This window comes from Antechinus flavipes, chromosome 6 (assembly GCF_016432865.1).
Source record: "Antechinus flavipes isolate AdamAnt ecotype Samford, QLD, Australia chromosome 6, AdamAnt_v2, whole genome shotgun sequence".
In the NCBI taxonomy this organism is placed as follows: Eukaryota; Metazoa; Chordata; class Mammalia; order Dasyuromorphia; family Dasyuridae; genus Antechinus; species Antechinus flavipes.
Genome location: NC_067403.1, coordinates 200,317,809 through 200,342,874, shown reverse-complemented (window position 1 = coordinate 200,342,874; position 25,066 = coordinate 200,317,809). Strand labels below are relative to the sequence as shown.

General features: G+C 48.3%; 1 protein-coding gene across 4 annotated transcripts in view; it reads right to left on the bottom strand.

The window, feature by feature from the left end:
- Nucleotides 1-619: 619 nt before the first annotated feature.
- Nucleotides 620-25,066, bottom strand: part of EBF4 (EBF family member 4) — a 97,897-nt gene continuing 73,450 nt past the window's right edge. For 2 of the 4 annotated variants that reach the window (XM_051964251.1, XM_051964250.1), the window contains 11 exons: nucleotides 18,812-18,893; nucleotides 17,136-17,253; nucleotides 16,759-16,892; nucleotides 16,467-16,593; nucleotides 14,504-14,592; nucleotides 14,229-14,294; nucleotides 13,673-13,850; nucleotides 13,359-13,544; nucleotides 4,312-4,509; nucleotides 2,133-2,208; nucleotides 620-1,867 (listed from right to left, as the gene is read on the bottom strand). In XM_051964251.1, the coding sequence (XP_051820211.1) occupies nucleotides 2,138-2,208; nucleotides 4,312-4,509; nucleotides 13,359-13,544; nucleotides 13,673-13,850; nucleotides 14,229-14,294; nucleotides 14,504-14,592; nucleotides 16,467-16,593; nucleotides 16,759-16,892; nucleotides 17,136-17,253; nucleotides 18,812-18,893 (1,249 nt within the window). In that variant the 3' untranslated portion in view covers nucleotides 620-1,867; nucleotides 2,133-2,137. The remainder of the gene's footprint in view (nucleotides 1,868-2,132; nucleotides 2,209-4,311; nucleotides 4,510-13,358; nucleotides 13,545-13,672; nucleotides 13,851-14,228; nucleotides 14,295-14,503; nucleotides 14,593-16,466; nucleotides 16,594-16,758; nucleotides 16,893-17,135; nucleotides 17,254-18,811; nucleotides 18,894-25,066) is intronic. The other 2 variants (XM_051964252.1, XM_051964253.1) reach the window with 2 other exon arrangements.

The window sequence follows — 25,066 nt, the reverse complement described above, 5'->3', positions numbered from 1 at the left end:
TCCAAGGAGATAATCTATGTAAAGTGCTTGGTAAACCGAAAGTACTTTATAAAATATACTAATAATTTAAGTTCAATTCAAAAACAAGGTGTGCTATAAAATACCACTCATTTCTTTGCCTTTAATCTTGCTGTTGGGAATTTGAAACCATATCCTGTTACCCACTTGCACAGGTGACCCTTAGTTTTGGAGTAAAGGAAGAAAAAATAAAAGGAATAACAGCAGGTAAGAGGCGAATAGCCCAGCTTAGAAGGGGCTTGGGCCCTCCCGACTTCCCCCGGGATTGCAGATGGCCTCCATCTACCTGGCTGAGCACTTTATAGAGGCGTAGTCCCCACAGCGGAGAAGGAACCCAGTCTGAGCCAGGAGAAAAAAAGGCAGCAAAGAAAAATTGGGATTCCCGTGGGTCTCAAACTACCCATGTCAAGAGGGATATGTAGATAGTAAGAAGCAAAACACCCAAGAATCCTGAGGGAAGTGAGACTTTCCATCCCCAACCCAAAGCCTCCCATGGGGAAGGAAGGGTCAGGAAATGGCCAACAAAAGAAACGGACCGAGTCCAGATGTTTCTGTCTCTGTGGGATGACGATCCGCAGAAGGCATGAACTGGAGGCAGAAAGGGCATCGGTATCTCCATTTATTATTTCATTTCTCCCCAACCCCCTCCCAGATGAAATGACCAAAGCCAGACTCTGGTTGCCAGCCAGGGAAAGGGGAGGGCAGGACAGGCCCCTCGGAGATGAGGGGAGCTGGTGGGCCGGGGAGAAGGAAGGGCCACCAAGAGAAGAGACAAAGGAGGCACAGAGACGATGAGAGTAACCCCAGGGGAGGCAGGTGAAGGGGAGGCAGACAGCCCCCAGCTGGAGGGTGAGAGCCTGCGACAAGGAGAGGTAGGAGAGGGCACAGGTAGGAGGGTTTCAGAATTGGGGGGAAGGTCACTTCCCAGCTCCTAGGACTTTGTTCCATGGACCTAAAAGGTCAGATCTCCTAGAGCTGCTGGGGGCTTTCCCCAGAACTTGGAAGGAAGAAGCTGGACCCTTGGCTTTGCCCCTGGCTTTGCCAGGGAGCCAGCATTGTGCGTGAAGTGGGGTCGGAGACAGGCAAAGGAGGATGCTTGCTGGGCCCCGGGCCTGGGAAAGGGAGTCAGACAGATGGGTCCTACAGTAATGTTCCTATTCGGTCTCAGAGCCCCACGCTGGGGGGATGAGCCCCTCCCTGACCCCACCTCCCCTTAACCTGCATTTCTACCCCAGTCCCTACCCCTATCTCCTGTGGTCCTGCCCAGTCCCTCCCTAGTGGTCACCTCCCAGCCAGAAGCAGGCAGGCAGAGCCAGCACAAGCCCCCCTCCCCAGATGCGGGCAGAGTGGGGAATCCTCCCAGGGAGGGGAGGCAGTGCTCCCCAAACACCAGATCGTCTTCCCTGAGCATTCTAGAGGGCAGGACCTTCTACCCGAACCCCTGCCCCCCCAACCCATCCCCAGGACCTCCCTCCCACCCCAAGCTTATAATGGGAAAAGGATGGGGGGATCAGTCACCCCCAGAACCACACACACATATGTACACACACACACACACACACACACACACACACACACACACCCATCCGTCCACCCAAGTTAAAATGGTGCTGTGAAGAGTGAAGCCTCCTGGGGCCAGTCCTGAGAGCGGAAGGGAGAGGAGAGGGTGGGCTGTGGAGGGGAAGGGCCCAGCGTCCAAAGCACAGCGGGGGCCTCTCCCACTGCCGCGGGAGATCCTCTTCCAGGTCATCTCGGGCCCCTGGCCTGCCCGGCCCCGGGGCTGCATCCAAGGCCAGGCTCTTCTCCTTGTGCAGGCCTCACATGGGGGGGATGAGGAGTCCAGACATGGCTAGGGAGAGGGAGAGAAAAGTCCAAGAAAGCAAGAGGTCCCGGAGCGCCGCTCCTCCCCCTCCCCTCCCGCGACCTGCTCCGGGTCCTTGGCTCGGGCTCAGCCGGGAGACGGGGGCGGGACAGGCAGGACGGACAGAACGGAGCCCCTGCCCCCACCCCGGCCGGGGGCTCACAACCAGCAATCCCAGTGCAGGCTCAGGGACAGAGGAGAGAACAGACAGAGACAGAGAGCGGCCCTCGAGGCCGGGCTGCAGGACACATACTGTGCTTAGGAGTAGGCCAGTCCCTGTAGGGCCCCAGGGGGGGAATGGAACTTGTCCGAGTCCTCAAAAGCTGGGTCTGTGTCCAGAAGGAGGAGGATGGAGGGGGCAAGAGAGACAGAGGAGGGAAGCGCCGATGGGCAGGAGACAGGCAGGGAGTCACAGCAGGGATCCAGGAGGGAGGGAAGGGAGAGGCAGGAGGAGAGAGTGAGAAGGTGAGATGAGTGGCCAGAGGGAGCAGCAGCAGCAGCAGCTAAGAGCTGTCCCCGCTCCCACCCACCTCCCACCCTCCTCCAAGGCCTCCCCCCAATGAAGCCCCTCTGGACAGGCCGGACCGATGCATTGCCCCAGGGCACAGACACTGGCAAGGACCCACCCTGTTCAGTCGCCTCCCCTGAGCTCTCACCACCAAGGCCCTGGGGCTCCGGTTCCTCTGGGTCCTCCCCAGCCCTGGGGGTACCAAGGAACCTGCAACTTTCCCATTCTGGGGACCAGGCAGATCAGGCTTAAAGGGGTCTGGTGAGGGGGACCTTAGGTCAGGAGGGGGAAGCAGAGAGCGGACCACGGGCTGGCCGTCATAGGATACCCCGAGGCAGACAAGGCCTTAGGAGCCCACTGCTACATCCTTTCCTGATCATCCCGGCACAAAGGGGCTTCTTTCTTGGGTCTAACTAAAGCCTGGTCTCATTTGTCCTGAGATACAGTAAAGGGTCAGAAATGCGGGGGGCTGGCCTGGTCCCCAGCATCCTCTCACGGTATTTCCTTCCCTTCTAGCCTCTGCACATCCCACATGTGATGGGAACGGTGAGACACAGGGCCTAAAAAGGACTGTGGCTTCCTCCTCCTTGTATTCCCACGGCCCTACTGGGGTCATCTCTGCCCCACTGCTGTGGGCCGCCTCTGACCCCCCCTTCCTTCCCTCTGGAACCCTCACCCCAATTCTGACCCAGCTTCTCTCTGACATTCTCAGGGCACCGGGAAGCCTTTCCATGGCCTCAGGCCTTGGGCAAACATTCCCAAATGTTGTCAAATTGAATTATTTCTGCCCCTGTCTCCTCTGCTCAGTGTCAGCTGTGGATCTGAGGAACCGATTCTCGGCTCCTTCGCCTGGGTCCCATCATTGCAAACATGCACCGATGGCTCCGGCTCCAGGACCGGGCCCTGGGGGACCTTCTGTGCCCAAACATCAAGGACTCCCCTTCTGATCAGCTGTGAGCCCCGCTCTCCCTCTGCGACACAAGTGCCAGATGTTTGCAGATTGTGGGCAGAATCCAGATGCCAAATCCCATCTGTTTCCCCCCTTGCCTTCACAGCCCATCACTTTATATTAGTAATCACCCACATTTCTGTAATGCTTTAAGGTTTACAAAGCGCTTCCTCACAACAACCCTGTGAGGTAGGTCTTCTCCCCAGTGGTTGGTCCAACTGAGAATGAACGCCAGGAGAAAGCTCGAACTCAGCCAGGACCCGAGGCTTCCGTCCCCCAAGTCCCTTCCCACTGCCTCTCCTTGGAGAGGGGGTCGGAGCGGTTGGCCCTCACCCAGGGCTTCTGTGGGCTCCAACTGCACGTCTGGGAAAGCGCTTTGAAAAGCATAAAGGGCTAGACCTGGGTCTTGGGGGCTCTCCAGACCCCAGACCAGGAGGGGACCGCGTGGTTTAGCAAGTGTTTGCCTAACCAAGCTTCTGGAGTTTGTTGACGCCCCAGTGGCCACTCAAAGGCCATTAAGCTAGGGCTGCCCTTTCTGGGTCTTCATCCAACAGAGTCCAGGCCTACTGATTCAGCAGGAGGTCTTCTCTAACAGGACTCAGGACTGTTTTCTGGGCTCCCAGACTGGGAGGAGCGCCTCTCCCCCCTTGGACCCGGGAACGGCCTCCAGGATGACCCCCCAGAACCGAAATACCCGCCCACTCCGAGACTAAGGCCCCGCTCTTTAGAAAGCCAGCCAACCAATGGGCAACTGGCTCCTCAGTCACCATTCATGGGCACCTTCGGGGTACAGGCTGGGAGCCCGGCCCCAGGTCATTGCCCAGCAGGAGGCAGTGGCGCCCACATTTCCTGCTTCCTCTTGGTCAGAGAGCCCACCCGGGAGCCCGTCACCGCCAAGGCCCCCGGCCAACCCCTCCGCTGGCTCAGCTCTCTGTCCCCCCGGAGGCGGGTTTGGTGGGATAGCGGCTGACTCACCTTGCAGGGCACTGCCATTAGTGCTGGTGCAGGCGGGGGGCGGGGAGCCGGGCGGGCGCACCACGGGGGCGAAGGCGCTCTTCTGCTTGACCGCAGAGATCATGTTGACCGGCGAGAAGGAGAAGACGCTGGTGGTGGGGGCAGCGGCCGGGAGGGAGATGGAGGAGGCTGCGGCCAGCGGAGGGCTGGAGGGCATGACTCCGGGGAAAGGGTGGGGAGCAGGAGTGGCGCAGGAGACACAACAGGGAAACAGCACTATAGAGAGCGTTCGGGGGCAGCCTGGGGGGCACCTGCTGCCGCTGCCCTCCCCCCGAGGGACCCGCGGTGGGGGCGGAGAGGAGCTACGCTGGGCCGGGGGGCAGCTGGACCCTCTGCGCCAGAGGCGAGGAAACGGAATGGGCTTCCTAGCACGTGCCCGGTTCCCTAGCCCTGACCTGATGAGGGACTCTGACAACAGCCGGCCCATGGTGGGATGAGTGAGTTAGCCCTCATCTCGTGGCCGCGGCACCTTGAGGGACGGAGAGAGACCAGAAGGACACGAGACTGGCCCGCGCTGCTGAGGCTTAGAGCAGCCTTTCCAGGAAGGGGCGAAGCATGAAGGGAATGCTGGACCTAAACAGGGTGGGCCAGGGGAGGTCAGGGAGCCGGAACCAGCGGCTTTAAAAAAGAGAAGCTGGGGCGAAGGAGCGTTCAGATGGATGGGGGCGCGAGGCTTTAGGCACGAACAGGGTTTGTATCAGAGGTTAGCCCAGGCAAGCATCGGGAAGACCCAAGAGTCCTCAGAGTCCCCTCGTCCAGTCTCTGGCTAAACGGGGCTTTGGACAAGAAGTCACCTTGCCCCAAGCCAGGCCGCCCGCAGAACAGCCTTCCTTTTAGGCCCTTTCTCCTTATATTCTACAGAAATCTGCCCCTCTGAGCTACAGGGAACACGCCCAAGTCCTTCCCCGGTCATCTGAAGGCAGGGCTCCAATTTGCCCCTTCTTCAGGCTAAATGCTGGGCCTCTTTCCCTGGCGCTCCCGCCTGGCTGAGTTTCCTCATCTTGGTTCCTCCTGGCACGTGCTCCACTTTATCAAAGCCTTTCTCCGGAGGTGACACGCCCACAACTGGGTGTGGGGTCCAGAAGCCCCCGGGGGTAGGATGGGGAGGTCCGGCCTCCTGCAATGGCCAGACCACGGCCTGCCGCATCCTGGATCTAAGCCATCATGGCTGCTTCGTGGGCTGCAGCATCCCATTGCTGACACACTCAGGTCCTCAGGGCGGTTCCCCTTCAGCCAACTGTGTTAGACACTGGACATCTCCACCTGGCGCCCGGCGGTGCTGCACCTCAGACTCAGCCTGTGCAAACATCTTTCTCTCTCTCCCTCCCTTTCTCCTCTCTCTTTTCCTGTCTCTCTGTCTCTGTCTCTTTTTATCTCTGTCTCTCTCTTTCTCTCACACACGCCCCTCACATCCTCCAAACTTCTCCATTTTTGCTGCTTTCTTCCCAGTCACCCAGGTTTGTAACCTTGGAATCATGCTTGACTCATTCTTCCCTCCCCATTCACAAGACCACCGTTCTCCAGGTCCTCATCCAATCTCCCCTGCACTATTGGAATAATCTAACAGGGCTCCCTGCTCCCAATCTACCCTCTATACAACTACCAAAATAATCTTCCTGAGACAAAGAACTGACCGTATCCTGACTGGCGAGGGCCTTTATATCCAACTGACTCCAGCCATGCTTTTACCTGTCCCCTTAACTATCTTGTAACTAATTTCACTACCATCACCCCTTTCCAGTTCTGGAATTATAATTAAAACCAATAGCATCACTGCTACTAGAAAGTCCGCGTCAATTTATACCATTCACTACCCTGTAACTCCCCAAACTGAAATATAGCTCCCTGACTACCATCCCTCTATACTCTTTGCACCCCCTCCATAGAATGTCAATTCTTTCAGAGCAAGACTATCCCCATTTTTGGATTTGTATCCCAGCTGCTCATTTAATAAATACTTCATTCATTCATACCCATTCTCTGCTAAAACAAACAAACAAAAAAGCACCACCAAAAACCTTCAGTAGCTCCCTACTGCCTCTATGATAAAATACAACCCCCTCAGCCTCTAAGTTACTGCACAATTAAGTTCCAACCTATTCTTCCAACCTTATCACGCTGTACTCTTCTTTGTGCACTCAGTGTTCCAGCCAGGCTGGAGTACTAGCTGTTCCCAAAATGTTTGCTAGTCTATCTTCTGTCTCTGTGCATTTATACAGACCATCCCCCATAGCTGAAAGATACTCCTTCCTCCTCTCTATCAAGAAGATAGCTTCAAGAAGAGCTGCCACCTTTTCTTTGAAACTCTCCCTAATTGTCTCTAGTTGTTGGTACTCTCCTAAGTCTCAAATTGGAAATGCTCTTTCTTATCTAAGTACACAGTATATTTCCTCCCTTTCTCCCAGAAGAATATATATTCCTCTAAGGCAGGGACTATTTCATAGCACTGCTCCTTGTGGTACTGAATAGGTACTTAATAAATGGTGGGTAAATTGAATACTATATTTGGACAGAAGATTTTGTATTAATTCCAATTAAGTTTTATTTTCTTGCATTCAGCCCATTACCCAATCCTTTCTGGATCTCAGTTAAGTTTGCCAACTTGATGACTATCCCTTCCATCTCTAAAAACTAAAGAACAGGTTATCCACACCTTTATCTAAGTCACTCATGAACATTTAAAACAGAAAAGTCTGAAGGTATTTCACTAGTGACTTCTCTCTAGGTTGACATCAGTTCATTTATCCAAACTTTGAGTTCAGCCAGTTATCAATCTGCTTAACAGTACATTTTTACATTTCTCTAACCTGGGATCCACAAGATTACCTTGAGAGATTGTCAAATATTGAAATCTGGGCAAATTGTTACCTATTACATCCTCCAAATACACCAATCTAGAAAGAGAAGATAATGACTTTAGTTGGCCATAATTTTTTCTTAACAAATCCAGGCAGACTTGTCATATCAGAGCTGCCCTGTCATGAATAATTCATGAATTATTCAACTAAGAGAATATGATGTTCTACTACAAATTTTACTAAGAATTAAGTCCTGGGTCACCAGCTCATGGTTTAGGGGACTCAACTTTCCCCTTAAAAAAAATCAGACTATTTTTGCTTTTCTCCACTTCTCTGGCTCTACAGTTTGTGATCTTTCAAATATTGCTGAACTGACAATATCTTAGGCAGGATAGAGCACTGGGCTGAGAGTCAAAAAGACTCATCTTCCTGAGTTCAAATCTGGCTTCTGACACTTTCTAGCTGTGTGGCCTGGACAAGTCACTTCACTCTGTTTACTTCAGTTTCCTCATTGTAAAAATGAGGTGGAGAAGGACATGGCCAACCTCTCCAGTAACTTTGCCAAGAAAACCCCAAAAGGGGTCACAAATGTGACTGAAAAACAACAAAAGGAAAACAATGGAAGAAAATATTAATAATGCAAATTTAACTCAAAAGTGTGCAATATCACATCACCAACTTATGTTTTTCTTGATCATTAAAGGGATCATGTAAAGTGCTTTGCAAGTCTAAAACCACTATATATGTCAGCTAGTAGTATAATTCATCCTGATAAATTGAACTCATCAAGGGCAGAGAGACATGGTTTTACTATTTCCTCAGTTGTCCAGCATAACTATTGAACTATTTTTTCCCTATCTTTGTGTTCCTTAATAGGGAATGCAGAGGTGAAATAAGAGTGCATTAATTCTGTCTTCTCTTTGCTATCCTCTGTCTTCCTCCCATTCACTAGGGCCACATATTCATTGTTTGTCCAAAGTTGCTTCAAGACATGTCCATAGCATTCTTGCTCCTCCAAATCTTCACTTACTCCAGCCTTTAGGTTTCCTTGGAACTATTTTCACAAGATCATGACTCTTTTTGCCTTCCATCCTCGGCTGTACAGCCTCAATTCCATTTTATCAGAAGATCATAGAAGGAAGATCATATAATTCAACCCCCCTTTTTTGAAAGATGAGAGGCACAGAAAGCTTAAGTAATCTAACTGAAGTCCACCTGTGTTGGAGATGGGCTTGGAATGTAGGACTTCCTGACTCTGAGTCCAGTGCTCTTTCACTTCAGGACCTTTTAAAATTTGAATTTCCACTTTGTGCGGTCACAGTGATGTATTTAGCTGCTCCTTCACATTTTTTTCCTCATTGGAGTCATTCAAGTTTGTAGAGTCAGAATTTTGCTTCTTCTCTTGAGCCAACTTCCTTGTCAGAGCCTCATGGCTTGAGATGCTACCTGTCCCTCCCTGTGAACACTACAATATACCCTTCTAAAACCTATGGTTATATCAGTCTAAGAACAACATTCTCCTCCTTAACCATCACAAACAAGCACAATGCGCTCCCTCTCTCTAAAGGTGACTGTGGTTTCCACTTTACCAGCAAGTCCCTCCTCCTTGTTTATAATTGGCTCCAAAATAAATGTCTGTTTCCCTTCCCCCTTCTTACCTGAGAGTCAGATGAGTGTAAATCACCATCAGTAGGAGGTGAAATTCAGGTTTAGGCATAGGATGAATGATCAGGTATGTTATCAGTGGTTAAAATAGGAGATGGGGCTAGATTCTCTGTTCTTACCCAAATTCAGCAGGCCCAAAGCATCATCATCTTTTCTCTGCAGAATGCAACAACCCTGCCATCCCTCACAGACCAGGAGCTGTTGGTGTAATTTTTGATTCTTCCTGTTCATCATCTTCAATATCCAATCAGTCACCAAGTCCAGCCGATTCTTCCACCAATGTTTCTCATCTGCATCCCTTCCTTTCCATTCCCTTTGTCACCAGCCTTGTCTAGGTGCCATTACTTCAGGCACCTAATTGGTCTCACTGCCTCCTGCCTATTCCAGCTCTAGTTGGTCTTCTATAAGGATGCCAGGATAATCTTTCTCAAATATCATTTTATTGGGTTGGATGAAATCACTGAAAATTTTCAAGAGAAGGGAAGAGGACGTGTTCAATGCTATCTACTTGAGTTGGCACAGATTGGCATCTGTGTTTGATCCTTCTGCAGTTCCTGGTCATTAGGCATATGGATAGTGCTGCCCAGATCTCCCCATGGCTGTTCTTCCGAGCCAGTTTCAATAGAAAATGCTCACAGACCTATATTCAAGGCGGATCCCCAAATGATTCTTTCCATTGCCGACCTTGCATGCCGTCCCGGTCTCCCATTCCTGTGAGCTCCATCCGTTGTCCTTCCATTCCATCTATCCCTATCCCCAGATCTCCCTTTCTGCATCTTACTGGCCCAGTAGAAAACACTACTCACCCCAGTGCCTTGACAATCAGCTATATGCAAAGCAGGATAGAACACTGGGATCAAAAGTTAGAGGTTAGGGCTCAGTGATGGTTGAAGAGACAAAGAGTCAGAGCTAAGGGAAACAGAACAGCTCGGGCCACAAGATCCAGACACAGAGCCATCTTGCATCTGAGCAGAATCAGCTAGAGAAGACTTTGATAAAACATGATCTGAAATGAAGGGGTCTTGGTTAAGGAGAGTGAAGAAATGAAATGGAGGTGGAAAGGAGTTAGAGCTTTGGACAGTTTTTGGACAGAGCATGGAATCTCACAGTTGAAAGGGACCTAATTCAACCTATACCCAAACAGGTATCCATTCTAGAATATCCTAGACAAGTGGTTATCCAGACTGCACTTGAACACTTTCTATAACAGGGAACTTACTATCAAAGCAGTTCATTCCACTCAGAATAGCTCTGATTGTTGGAAAATTTCTCCTTATTATGGCACTGAAACCTGCCTTTCCACAGAAATAGATTTTATGGATACATGCATTTAATTGCTCCTTGAGAGCAGAAACTGTAATTTATTTATTTTTGGCCTTTCAATTGCCAGTGCTTAATATAGTGATTTAGCATTCAGTAGATGCTTAATAGATGTTTTTATGACTCCACCTGAATTCAGCAAGTTTTCCCTAGATCTGCCTATCCTGGAAATAATACATGCCCAATATAAACTCTGGACACTGAGACCCTGAAAGACCCAGTTGGGAATCTATAGTCCATTATCACATTTCTTTTTGACTGACCTCCTGGGCGTGAATCATTTTTCATGGTAATTTTTAGAATCTGAGGTTAGAACCAAGAGATAAGTCTGGAGTTGTAAGTCTAGAGTAAGGGCTACAAGGGCCTATAGCTTCCCACATCCTCCAGGACCTATTTTGGCTAATAGGCACCTGCTAATTTTAGTTACTCGGATCAGAGCCAGGTCTGGCAGGCAAAATTTGGGCCATGTGTTCAGCAAAAGAAAGAAATCTGGTGACTACTTAGCAGCTCCAGCAAGAATGGTACAGGTTTCATTAACAGGTTGGAGCCAAGGGGCCAGAGCCAAGGTGTTCTTGTGATCAGCATGACCACTGGGAGAAGAAATCCATCAAGAGAGGGGGCCAAAAGCAAAGGTGAACTGGGGATCAAAATGGCAGCACTAGCCAAACAACAGAGAGATGATTAGATGATGATCCCAAGGGTGAATGGGATTGAAGGTAAGATCTAAATACCAGTGAATGGAAGTCTCATGGCTGCCTGTCTCCAGTGAAAATTGAACAGAGCCTTCTAGGGCAGCTCCTTGTCATGCAAAAAGATCATCTATCCTGTGAGATTAGAGTGAGTTTGGGAAATCAGTCCCAGACATCTGGAGGGTTTCGTTCAAAGGGATCTCTCCTTCATAGTAGACCCTGGTTCTGGTAATGACCTTCTAAAAGGAAAGCCTTGGTCACTTGGCAGCACAAGGAGGGGCAATTCCCCCCAGGTGTCTAGGCTGGGAGATCTCAGGAGGTTAGCCAAAGCTCAACTGAAAACAAAAATATGATGAGAAGTAGTTGTTCTAGTAATGGGACAGAACTAGGTCAATGGGAGCCCCCAACATGCCCAAGGAAAAGCCACTGAATCACTGAGAAATAGGAATTCCCACTGAATCACTGAAAAGGAGCTCAAATTGGAGCAAGATGAATTTAGGCTAGACATCAGGAAGGGCTTCTTGATAGTGATGGGAGAAGGCATTTTATCAGAGCTCAGTGCAATGACCAGAGAGCTGGACATGCAGTCAGGAGGCCAGGGTTCAAATCCAAGCCCCCTCCCTCCCATTCACTAGTTACATGAACCTGAGCAAGTCAGTTCACTTTTGAGACACAGGTTCTTACACTATCAAATGGTAATAATAGAACGCCACAGGAATGCACGCTTTGAGGACAGTGCTTTGTAAACCTTAAGATGCTAGAGAAATGCCGCGCCATCCGTCACCAGGCTGGGCAGTGACTCACTGAGCCCGGGCTCTTACCAGAGCATACCAGTTCCCAGATATGCAAGGATGAAGCCTGGAAATGCCCACAATGAAATTAAATTTCCCCTTTTGTGGTTCTGACCTCGGCCAGAAAGTAATGTAAGTGGAATTTTCCATCTTTCCTGCTGCAGTGAAAAGCCTGGGAAGAGGCCCACATGAATGTGGGGAGGGATCTGCCAAGAACCAGCAGGTGGGGGACCTTCAGAGACAGAGGGGGCCTGAGGTGTTCCAGTAAGAAAAGCCGGTGTGGATCCCAAGATACCAACTAGATTGTGCAACAATCTCCTGACATCCAGCATCATCCACAAACAGGCATAAATGGCTTGTTGCCTAGCAGAAGGTGGCCAAGCCCCACAAACATAGCAGAGAAAGGAGGATAGGGAAGGATGGGGAGGGGGAAGAAGTGACAATGAAGAAGAGAGGGAGGAAGGGAAAGTCTGCCGATATTCTACACCTATGAGCCAGTGGTTCTGTGAGCAGAGATGACAGAGCTGGGAAACTCCAGGTGTTAAAGAAAAAGATCAAAAGGCAAGATAGAAAGAGAGCTGTTAAGGTATGAAGAAAGGTCCCGTGGTCCTGGGGGAAGAGCAGGATCAGAAAGGAAAAAATCAGGAAAAAGGAAAAGGACAAAGTTCACATGGTGGGACATGAGATTGGCATCTGAGGAGGGAATCTTTGGTGCTGTATTGGAAAAAAACTAGAAATATGTAATTTATAATCACTTGTGGTCCTCCAGAGGGACAGAAGACAGAATTTTGGAGGTAGAAGAGGGTGGGACGGAAAAAGATGGTGGAAGTATGGTGACATCCTGCCTGGGGCAGTGACTCCCTCGGCCCTTTCCCTGGGGCTCAAAGATACCCAGGAGCAGTCACCTTCTCCCTCTATTTCTGCTCCAGTGATGGGACAGCTGAAGAGGAATATGCTTCTGACTCCTGAACTACTCACCTCTGACCTGGAAAGTTTTACTGAACTCCTAGATCGAGCACTGGAGGAATTGTACACACACACACACACACACACACACACACACACACGCTAAGGGGAAGCATACACATGTACACATATATGTATATACATATATGTATTATGTATAAGTATGTATATATACATATATGTGTGTGTATGCCATGATATAGACTAGAGCAATAGTTCAGGCAATAATGGGGTCACTGGGGAGAGTGGGTGGGGGAACTCTAGGATGATGAAGGACCACTTTCAGTCCTATTGAGGGGCCCCAGGGCCTGTCTTGCACCTCTCTGTCAGGATGGGTTTTAAGCATGAGGGAGGTGGGGGTCAGATGGAAGAAAAGGCTGTGGAAAAAGCTCCTACGAGGTCCCTAGAATCTCTTGTAGGCTTCCACCTCCTGTCTCCACCACACACACACACACACACACACACACACACACACACACACACTTGTGAGTGGATGGCAACACCCTGCCCAGCCTGATATCTAAGGGGAAGTGGAGTCTTCTCTCCTCCCAAACTAGACTTCTCTTGCTGCCAGGACTCTGTCATCCCTCCAGAGCTGACTTGATAGAGTATTCCCCCCAACAGGGCATCACAGCAGAGAGTCACAGCAAGCCAGGGGAAACCTTACAGGTCACCGAATTCAGCCTCCATGTTTTGCAGCTGACTGGGAGCAGGGCTCACTAAGACCTTGGTAGCGCCCACCTTCCCCTGCCTCAGCCCTGCCCACCATAGAAACTCACTAGCATAGGGTGAATTTGCAGTGGAGCCATTGAGAAAGCTGGGGGAGCTGGGTACCCCCAGGCCAGCCATGCCCGTGGCTCCGTAGCCGTTGATGCTGGAGGTGATGCTGCTGTAGCTGCTCTGCTGCGGGGTGGAGCTAGGCACGTAGCCCCTCGGAGACACACTGCTGGTATTCCGGGAGTAACCTGGCCAGGAAGAACGGGTCAGGGTGGGGGCCGCAAGGGGTCTTGGGGCCGACCCAGGGCACTGATGGGCAGAGGGAGGGGCCCGGGAGGAGACAGTGTCCCAAGAAGAAGCAGAAGGGCAGACCCACCTTGTTCGGCCCCTTGGGTGGAGTCTCCAATGTTGACTGCTAGCTGACTCCCAAAGGAGTTGATCCCCATCATGGCTGTGTGGGGATGGCCCGGGGCCAGCGAGCCGAGCTGGGAGGGGGTGCGTGGGACGCTGTAGAGTGCTTCTGCAATGTCCGCTGCCCGCTTTATGATGAGGTCCTAGGGAGGCAAGGGCAGGGCTGGCCCCCAACCCCTAAACCCCCACCAGCCCTTGGGAGGAATGACAAGAGGGAAGGAGAGGAGAGGGACACACAAGGAACCAGCAAGTTGGAACATAAATGATGGATTGGGAGCTGCAAAGCACCTTAGAGGTCAGTCCCAACCCTTCATTTTACGATGTTTATAGGAAACTGAAACTCAGAGAAGTAAAGTCATATGCCTGAGGTCACACAGGCAGCAAGCAGAATAACTGGGATTCAAACCCAGCCCTCTTGCTACTGTGTGGGAAGCCTGAGAAAGGAAGGAGATGGCGCACGTGGGAGACCAGGGAGTTGGAAGGGTCTTGAGGAAAAGGGAAGGTGGCTCAAAGCCTTATACCTGGTTACTATGCGGCATCCCATACAGAGCCTCCACCAGGTCAGCTGCCCTTTTCAATAGCACTTCCTGGGGATGGGATGGAGGAGGGAGGATCAGCCCAAAGGCAATCCCATGGTGCAAAGAGCCAGAAATGCTCACCTCCTCCACTGCCTAACCCTCAGCCCCTCTTTCACCTCTTCTGTCCAGGACCAAACACAATCATTGTGCAGCCCACTCTGTCCCCCGCCCCCTTGACAGGCCCTAAAGGGTGTTTCCAGTCCCCTCTTATCCGGTACCTTAGGAAGCCGCTCAGGGTCTCCAGGATGTCGTGGTATCACCTTCTGCAGCCTCTGGAAGCCGTAGTCGATGGTTGGCTCATTGAGAGCTTGGGGGAGGTGGGGGGGAGAACAGTGTGGGGGAGGAGAATCCCTAAAGGGACAGGGAGAGATGTCCCCTCCCTCCTCCCAGTCTTCACCGTCTTAGTCTCCTGAACCAAGCACTCGTGGGGCAGCTCAGTACACAGACAATTTATTCCCAGAGTGTGGGTATTCATACATGTACAGAGTATTCACATTCAGAAAATAATGTCGTGCTCCCCTCCTTCCGAGTGTCCCAAGACAGCCCCACCAGGGAGCACTGAAGGGAACCACTTCGGTTTTTCCAAAAATGCCTCTTTGACCCAACTCCAAATCTGTCAGGCAGCTATAAAAACTGACACTGGGTCCCTGCCCAATCTGGATTCCTTCCCAGGGGAGCAGGGAGTGAACCTGGTTCCCCACTGTGGGAAAAAAGAGAAGGCGCTGGGGAAAGCAGGAGGGACAGTTACTTTTTGGGGGGAAATGACTAAATTGTCATTTATGCCATAATTGGGATGAGCTAAGGACTGAATTTCTTTAAAGAAAATTTTTATATTGTAACTTTGTATAATATTTGTATTATGATTTTGTACAATATTTATATTGTAACTTTGGTTGCCTCTCTAATATATTCATTCTAGATTGTTACATATTGTGGCTATATCTGTTAGTGTTTTATCCCCTTACTTAGCTGTGGGCTCCTTGAAGGCAGGCACTGTGTCTTATAGCAACTTTGTTGCTCCTCCAGCATCTAGCCACATGCCCATGCACACAGCAGGCACTTAATAAATACTGTCAGCTTGATTGCTTGAGAGGTAGATTCAGTAATAATTAGCATAGGGATAAGTGTTCATATAATATTCAGTTTAGAGTGAAAAGACCTTTGGAGCCAAGAGTTTAATGTGTCACACAGATAGTAAGCAGCAGAGATGTATACGAGTCTAGACCTGACTCCAAATTCAGTATTATTTCCACTAAGAATGAGAGGCTGACAATGAGAGACCAGAGAGAAAAGAGCAGAAAGGAATCAGAATGAAGAAAATGTGATGTCGGAAATTGAAGTAAGGATACTAAATATCCCACCGAAAGGGATAAGGACTCATGAAGACAGGGATCTGGCCAGAAGCTGAGCTCTGCCATTGAGGAAGTAAACTTTAAGGTTACCTTCCTTCTATTTTGCATGTACTTTGTATGTACCTTCTTATTCCCATGGTGCCTTTCTCATTAGAATGTAAGCTTCTGGAGGGCAGGTACTGATTTTTGTGTTTTTGTTTTTCTTTGAATCACCAGTTATTTGAGCTCAGTTTCTGACCGATTGGAAGCATTAAGTAAATGCTTATTCATTGTTTGAATGGTGAGGGGGAAAATGAACTTTTAGGGTGACAAAAAGAGGCCTAAAGTTCAAGAAATGCAAGTACTGGCCTAAGCACTGACGGAGCTCAGAATACCATGATTTAATGCTGACTTTTTCAGAACTACGAGATAAAACTCACTTTTGTTTCTAAGCTGAATGGAGAGAACCACAGAGGAGAGAAAGATTAAGAAATTTTGCAGTAGAAAGATGAACTTGGGATGGGCCCAAAGAGTGATAGATGAATCTTTCAAAACGGGAGAGACATTCTTGGAGTATTTGGGATGAAAGGGAAGGTTTTGGGGAGTGGGGAAGAGGACAGAAGAGCTCTAAATGAGAACAATCAGAAAAGCTGAAGGGTTATTTCCTTGGAGATTGTTTTCATAAATTGTTGTATGAGATAGAATCTGTGATTGTTTGAAAAGGGTCCTCCAAGCTCAGAGTGGTCACTACAGGTTCCTTATTTCCCTTCTGACCCACCCTGTTTTTACCAAGGAAAGGGGGCTGGCCCCTGCCTCACTTAGCAAGGGTAAGAGCACCCCAGTCCATTACCCGTGTAGACGAAGCGGCCAGGGGCCCCTTTGCAGAACTGCTTGGACTTGTAGGAGAGGGTCACCTCCACCACCCCAGGGATGTGCCTCGGTGGGGTCTGCACCCGGATGGCGTGGGGCGTGATCAGCTGTGAGAAGAAAGGATGTCAGTTTGATTTGTGAGGAAGAAGAGGGGCCAGAGAGGGAGGAGGGGTGAGGAGCCCACTCCGGTCTAAGTGCTCAGGGACCCTCCATCTTGCTGACCCCCCACTGACCCCCAGAACCCCCCAGCCCTCCTGTCCGTGGCCCCACACCTCACTCCACACCAGCATCGTTCCAAAGACGACCTGGAGCCCGTCGAAGAAGTTGTCCCCGATGACGATGACGGTGGCTCCCCCTGTGGTCCAGCCCTCGCTGGGGCTGATGGCCTTGATGCAGGGGGTGGCTGCTGTGGGTCAGGAGGGGAGCATGAGGAAAGGAGAGAGCAGGGCTGCTCCAGCTGGGATGATACGGGGGAGATGGAGGGGGAAAAGGTAGCCCCCGGGGCTATACCTGGGGGACGGGACTGGGCCTAGAGTGGGGGTGAAGGTGCTCACTGTAGGTGACCGAAAGAAGGATGAGTGGGCCTCCCTGGGAGGGGAGGAGGGGGCGCCGTTGGCCAAGGGAAGGTGTCAAATGGCGGCATCCTGACCTTCGGAAGGGTCAAGGCGGCGGGCCCGGCGGCCATGCTTGGAGTTGTTGTGAACAAACATGTTGTCGGACACGGCGAGCACGTGCCCATCCACACTCACGGTCGTGGAGACCACCACCTGCACAGGGGGACACAGGGCGGGCCATACTGGGGACATGGGGACAGGGGCCCGGGCAGGAAGAGTGGACTCCACGAGGGCAGGAACACTGTCTCCTGATCCACTGGAGGAGGGTCAGGGTAGGATGACTAGCTAAGAAGCCAGCAGAGAGGCAGAGCCCAAATGTACCCCAAGGCAGCCAGCCTCTCTGAACCCTGGATATCCCCAGGAATACAACTGCTGTCTAGGGGTGGGGGGCTCCACCCCCACCTCTCTCTTTCTCTTTCCCCAGCTTCAGTCCTCTGGGCAAAGTGACTAGCCAGAGTGAAAGGGAAATAGGAGGGAGGTGAGGATGCTCATGACCCCCATCCCTCATGATGGGGTTCCTGCTCCTCCTGTCCCTCTCACAAAAACAGGGACTTCATATTTAATGTGGTTAAGTCTTGGACAATTCAAAGGGTCCATCCGGGGCACTGGAGAAAAGGACTTCTAGTTAAAATATGGCAGGTCTGGGCCTCTGTGCAGAGGGCAGGCAATAGCTTCAGAGAGTGCCTCTTCACTCCCCTCAGGCCCCTCAGGTGGTATCTGAAGTGGGACTTGAGGGAGGGGTCCTGGGCCCACCAACAGGGAGGCAGAGAAGGGGAAGGGAGAAGGATGCTCCCTTCCACTTCAAGGGAAGGAAGGTAGGAATGAGCAGGGGTAGACCAGACCTAAGCCCCTCCGGCTCCCTTCACTATCCCCCACTTTTGCCTCTTCACCAGGGCTTGCTGGGAGCCCTTTGGATCTGGGATTGTGGGCAGGCCCCACCCTTTGGAAAGGTAAGGGGGGGCACTAACCGGGCTCCCCTCCCAAACTCTTCAGCACCCTGGGGGGTGGGAGTGGGGGGGTACCGGGCAGCTGCTCTCTGCCTCACGCTATGTAAATTAGCTGGGTCGTTAATCATGTAAAAATGTCACAATTATCATCTCCTTAAGTGGGGCCCTAATGAGGCCTCAGCAGCCAGGGGAGAAGGAGCTGCTCCACCCCCACTCGCACCCCCCCTCTACCTCCACTGGCTAGGGATCTTGGGGGTGGGGGGACCTGGAGAAATGGCTGAGAGTACCCCACCCTAGGGCCCCTTCTCCTAAGGGGAGTCCCTGTCCATTCAGGTTCCCAGCCCCCTGAGACTTCTAAAGCCCTGAGGAAGAGGAGGAAGGGCTTAGGGAATGAGAGGAAGCCTCCATCACCAAATCCCCTTAGGAAATGTAGAGCTCTGAACAGAAAACTGACAGGGAGGGGGGGAATTTGGGGGGTCCAAAGGGCCCAGGCTGCAGTCCTAGGGGACAGGGAAGCCGAGGCCTTACAGGGTCCAACACTGGGATCACTCTGAAGTTCTGGGTGCCCAAGATAATTTTACAAGCTATCCCCACCCCCAGCCTTAGAACTACCCTTACTCTGATCCCTTCCCACTGTTCTCTCCCCCACCCTCCCCACCATGCCCCCCACACCACCTGCCATCCTTCAATGCCCCAGAGGCCACTGGTGGGTGGAGAGAGGAGAGGAAGGAAGAAATGATGGGGCGGAGGGGAGGGCCCCGTACCTGGAAGCGCCTCATGTCTCTGGGATTGCCCGCATTCTTTAGGCAGTTCTGGTTGCATTTGAGGAAAAACTTGAGGAAAAACCTGAAACGAGGAGGAGGTGGTTGGGGTGGGGCTGGGATGAGGGTGCTGGGCTCCAATGGATCAGGGGGAAGGGGTTCACAGATCCACCTCTCCCCAAAATGTACGCTCCCTGGGGAAGTGAGACCTCCCTCCAGGTGCACCGGTCACATACACACACTGACACACACACATACACATACACAGCATCTTCTCACCTGCAGTGTACACCCACACACAGGGCATGGAGCACCATACACAACACACAGCTCTACCATTACATAATATTTACATCCTTGCCCATAGCATAACTGTCCCCCCAGAAGCACACATCTCCATCTATGCAGCATCCCCCTAAGTGGTGATTTCTCCTAAAGTTCCCCCCAAAAGTAACCCAACATGTAATACCCAGCACAAACTCTCCCCCCCACCCTCCCACTGCCTGTATTTTCCTACAGTGTACACACTACAATACTATCCTTCAGGGTTCACATCCCCTCACATAGTATATATCCCTCCCTATGTCATACAGTTGGTCAATAAACTTATATTAAGTGCCTATTGTATGCCAGGAACTAACCTAAGTGCTGAACATACAAAGAAACATAAAAACAATTCTTGGGGCAGTTGGATGGTGCAGTGGATAGAGCACCAGCTCTGAAGTCAGGAGGACCTGAGTTCTAATTTGGCCTCAGTTGTGTGACCCTGGGCAAGTCACTTAACCCTCAGTAAAAAAGAAAAGAAAAGAAAAGAAAAAAATTTAAAAACAATTTCTGGCCTCAAGGAGCTCAGAGTCTGATCAGAAAGATAGTGTAAACAACCAAATACAAAATATAGACAGGATGAATTGCAAATGATCCACAGAGGAAAAAGGAAAGAATTAAGGGGGATCAGAACAATCTTCTTTGAGAAGGGGGGAACTTGAAGCACACCAGGGGAGATAGGAACGAGGAAAGAGAATGTGAGAGGTCTGGGGGTCCAGTGACTCTGCCTGGATTGGAGAAATGGAGGAATTGAGAGAAGGCCAGTGTCCCTGGATGGCAGAGGTGGGGGTGGGGGAGGACAAGCAAGGGGCTACAGGGTAGAAGTTGTAAAGAAATTAATTAGAAAGGTCCTTGTAGTTTATAGCCATCCTCCCAGCCTAAATCCACTCCCAAGTGTACATCCTCCATCCAGTGTTTATGGCTTTAACCACAGTCTCTACATTCTATATCTCACCCAAAGAAGACACATATCTCCAGCATTCAGTACGGTTTTGACCAGATGGTGCACCTCCTCTCCCAGGGCAGAATGCATCCCTTAACCTAATGTATAAACCTCATCACACCCAACGAACACTGCTCAGAATAGGAGGTATCGCCTACACCCCCAATATATTGCTCACATGCCCACTCCAAGCTCATCAATGGCCTGATGGCCTTTGTCAGTCCTGATCCTCTGGACCTCTCGGCAATGTCCTACACCAAACCTTCCTTCTGGATTCCCTCTTCTCTCTTGGCTCTTGATGCACCCTCTCCATAAAATAAGGAGGTGGCATTAGATCAGAACTTAATATCTGGAATCCACTGATTTCCCAAGGGAATTTATCAATAAATTTCAGGGTATCCATGAACTTGGATTGGAAAAATAGTCTATCTTTATTTCATTATTTACTCTTTTGTGATTCTATATATTTTATTTTGTGCATTTAAGAATATTATTCTGAGCAAAGGCTCCATAAACTTCACTTGACTGCCAAAGGGGCCTGTGACAAAAAAGGTTCAGAACCTCAAATGAGATGGTCTTTTAGGTCCTGTTCAGCTTTAATGCCCATGATCTAGAAACCCCTATCTTTTCAATGTGTCTACTTCCTTGTTCTATCCTTTAATTATAAATATATTAAGAAGTTTATACCCGAATCTTTTGCTGCTCTTTTAGACACTTCCTAGGGATCACATTGATTCCCATGGTTTCATCTACATAAGCATCTGAGAAATCTGTATCTCTAGTCCTGACCTTTCTCCAGTTGCCTGATGTTTATTTCCACCTGGATGCTCTCAGCTACCCCCAAAGTCAAACAGTTTAAAGCCATGCTCATCTTTTTTTCCCAAAATCAATTCCCCTACTATTTGTTTGTCTATGATAGTACACTCATTCTTCCAGTCACTTATTTTGGGGTCTGTGAACTTTTGTTTATATTTTTATAACTATTTCAACATAATTGGTTTCCTTTGTCATCCTATGCATTTTATCTTATGTATTTAAAAAACATTATTCTGAGAAAGGGTTAAGTTTCAACAGATTGCAAAGAGGTCCATGACTCAAGAAAGTTTATGAATTCCTGACCCAAGCTCAACGTCTTGGTTATTGGTCTTCTCACTTAGACTAATATAATTCCCTAACTGTTTTTCCTGCCTCTATTCGTCTTCCATCATCCATTTGTGACACTGCTTCCTGAAGGATCTCTCTAACAGAGAACTCTGATCACGCCACTCCTTTATTTAAATGTTTTCTGTGATTCCCCATTGCCTAGTAAATAGAGGATATGCTCCTGTTATAGTAAAGGTCTTTCAGAGTCTGGTTCAAATGTACTTTTCCAGCCTTACTTTCTGCTACTCCTCTTCCCAGGTTCTATACTCCAGCCAAACTGGAGTACTCTCCATCCCAGAGCCAAAACAAGAGCAAAGCAATTAAGGCACATGCCTTGGATGTACAAAGCTGAAGGATGCAGCAAATATGTAAAATAGGCATCTACTCTCCCAAGTACACTATGCCATCAGAATGGAGTGAGGGCTCACAATTTCATTTTTGGCTCAGGCACAGCATCAGTTGGTTATGTTTCTGTTCCATCTTTCTCTCTCCCACTTCAATGCTTTTGTTTAGGTCTTCTCCCATTCCTGGAACAGATGCCTCCCTCCTCTCCATCTTTATCTATTGAAATCTCTTCCTCACTCCAGTGCCTTATTGAAAGGTCTCCTTTTCCTCTGATGCTACCCAGATAATGAGTTTTTTCTTCCCAGAGAACTATATCCACACTGATGGATACATTAAATGTTTGTTGAATGAATGAATGAGGTATCTTTGAATTTTCCCTCTTCTTCTCCCTATCTCTCATGTAGCCAATCACCAAGCTCTGGGGATTTCCTAAATCCACTCCCTTCTATTCCCCTTGCCATAATCCTAGTCAATGCTTTCAACAGGATGTATCATCTCTACTGATGCTCTCCCAATGATGATGCGTTCTTTCTCTCTCTCTCTCCCTCTCTCTCTCTCTCTCTCTCTCTTCTCTCTCTCTCTCTCTCTTTCTCACCATATGTATTACACACACACACACACACACACACACACACACACACACACATACACACACACATATATATACATATATTCATGGAAGAGTAGAGCTCAAATTTATATGAGAATGTTGGTCAGCCTGGGCACATAAGAACCAATTCATTACATAATGAATTACATATTATATAACTATCATTCCTGAATTATTCTCAGCCAGACAGTAAATCTGATTCCATTATGGATTTTGAGTAAGGATATTCTGGGGCAGAAAATATCATTCTCTTCTAGGAATAAAAGGGAGCCAGACAAACATGATGGTAAAAAGTAAAATGGAGATGAACAGGACATCCTAAAGCTAGGAGGAAATTTTTACCTTATCAAGTTGGTACACCAGAATCACAATTGGACCAAGGATATGAAATTCTATCCCATATTCAAAAAAGACAAAATAAATTTTTAAAAATGAGCAGAGGAGTAGCATTAACATTAAGAAAATATATTTTGTGAGGAAATCAAGAAAGTATAAAGAGGAGATGTGGTAGAGAATATTTGGGTGAACATTAATGAAAGGAGAAAAATAAGTGGTAGTCTTGCAAAAGTATAATAGAGACCAACTGGACAGAAGGGGGAAATCAATAAGGAGTTCAGGAAACATCTAAAATCTAATAAGGAAGCATGATATATCAGTGATGCAGGTGAGGGATGAATTCAGCCATCCAAATATCTGCTAGACCTCTCTCTACTTCCAAAAACCAAGTCATAGATAAATTCTTGACTTACTTTAATTATAATTTCATCTTTCAAATGGTAAAGGAAGCAAAAAAGGGAACTTTGACCAATTCTTATTGATAAAGATTAGGAACTAGATGCTGAAAAAGAAAACCTTAGAAGTGACTACTCGACCTTAGATTTAAAGTTAGTTAAGGAGATGAAAGTAAGGAACAGTCTTTTGGAAAGAAGGAAAAAAGCAGCATTTATTAAGTGCTAACTATGAGTGCTGAGCTAAGTACTGAGGATACAAACATAAGCCTATTTCACTAGGGGGGGAAGGAAGCTCAAAAGGGCAATGAGAGATAAAAATTTGTAGGCGTGATTTTGAAATTCAGGAACAGAGCCAGAAGAAGAATTAAGGCAGACCAGGTTGAGGCTTTTCACAAAATGGAGGCTCCAGGAGCTCCCCCAATGGGAGAAGGGGATGGGCTTTGCAAATAGATATTCTAATGTGAGCAGGTTGCCAGGGGTGGATAGCAGGATATTCTAGAGTAAGGAGGCCCCAGAAGAGATCTCATTTGGGAAGAGTAAATTTTAAAGAAAGATAGGGTTGACCTAAAACTCTTCAGAGGAAATAAGAGCCAGTAATGGTGGAATGAAATTCTAATGACATAACTACAAAGATTGTGATTAAAAAAAAAAAAAAAGATAACAGGAAGTTCTCTAAATCTAACATGAATGTACAAGGAACTCATCCGCCAATTTAGATTTTTAAAAGTCATGTGTACAAGAATAGCATGATCTTATAAGAATAGCATCAGGAACTGTAAAACTCAGCATGACCTAAGCCTGGTGATGAATGCTAAGATAACAACAAGGGTTCCTGTAGCTGTGCTAAACTCCTCCTTATTTCTCACCTGGCTGTACTACTTAGGAATTGCTCTGACTTTTCTATCACATCACAGGAAGCTCATTATTGGAAAAATCTCATCAACCTGCAAGATCCCATCAACTGTGGGACTCTCTGATTGGAAGGTGGGGATATGAACTTTAAACCTTCATTTAAGGAGAGAACTCAACTCAAAATATCTTGTTTTTCACCTGGCTACAAATCTTCAAGACTTCTCTTACTTTTCTACCATGTCCCTGAGTCAGATACTTTTCTTGGCTATCAAATCCCCAATTTTCAGCTTTCTTGTGTGTGTTGTCTTTCTCCTTAAGTTTCTTATTATGCCCAAAGGGCTATCAAAGTGTGCATACCTTTTGATCCATCTTGTCTCTACTGGGCTTGTATCCCAAAGAGATAATAAAAAAGGATAAAGGACCCACATGTGCAAAAATGTTTGTGGCAGCCCTCTTTGTAGGGCAAGAAACTGGAAACTGAGTGGATGACCGTCAGCTGGAGAATGGCTGAATAAGTTGTGGTATATGCATGTTATGGAATATTATTGCTCCATAAGAAACGATCAGCAGGATGATTTCAGAAAAGCCCAGAGAACTGATGCTAAATGAAGTGAGTAGAATCAGATCATTGAACACAACAACAGCAATATTATATGATCAATTCTGATGGACCTCAACAATGAGGCAATTCAATCCAGTTCCAATGGTCTTGTGATGGAGAGAGCCATCTGTACCCAGAGAGAGGACTGTGGGGACTGAGTATGTATCACAATATAGAATTTTCACTTTTTTGTTGTTTGTTTGCATTTTGGTTTTTTCCTCATTTTTTTCCTTTTTGATTGATTTTTTTGGGACAGCATGATAAATGTGGAAATATGTATAGAAGATTTGTACATGTTTAAAATATATTGGATTGCCTCCCATATAGAGGAGGGAGTGGGGAAAAGGGAGTGAGGAAAAAAATTTGGAACACAAGGTTTTGCAAAGGTGAATGTTGAAAACTATCTATGCATATGCTTTGAAAATAAAAAGCATATAAAAAAGATTGTAAGCTCCTTGAGGGCAGAAACTGTCTTATTTTGTATTTGTATCTTCAACACTTTGCACATTTCCTGGTACAATAGATGCTTCATAAATGTTTATTGATTGACTAACTACACTGGGATGAAGAGGAAGATCTAAGGAGATCTACATGTTTGGATACCAAAGCTTGGAGCAAAAGAGACAATGGTAACAGACATTTAGAAAGCAGGATTACTTGACTATTTTTGCTTTTATTTTCTCTCCCCAAAAAAATAATCTTCACACTG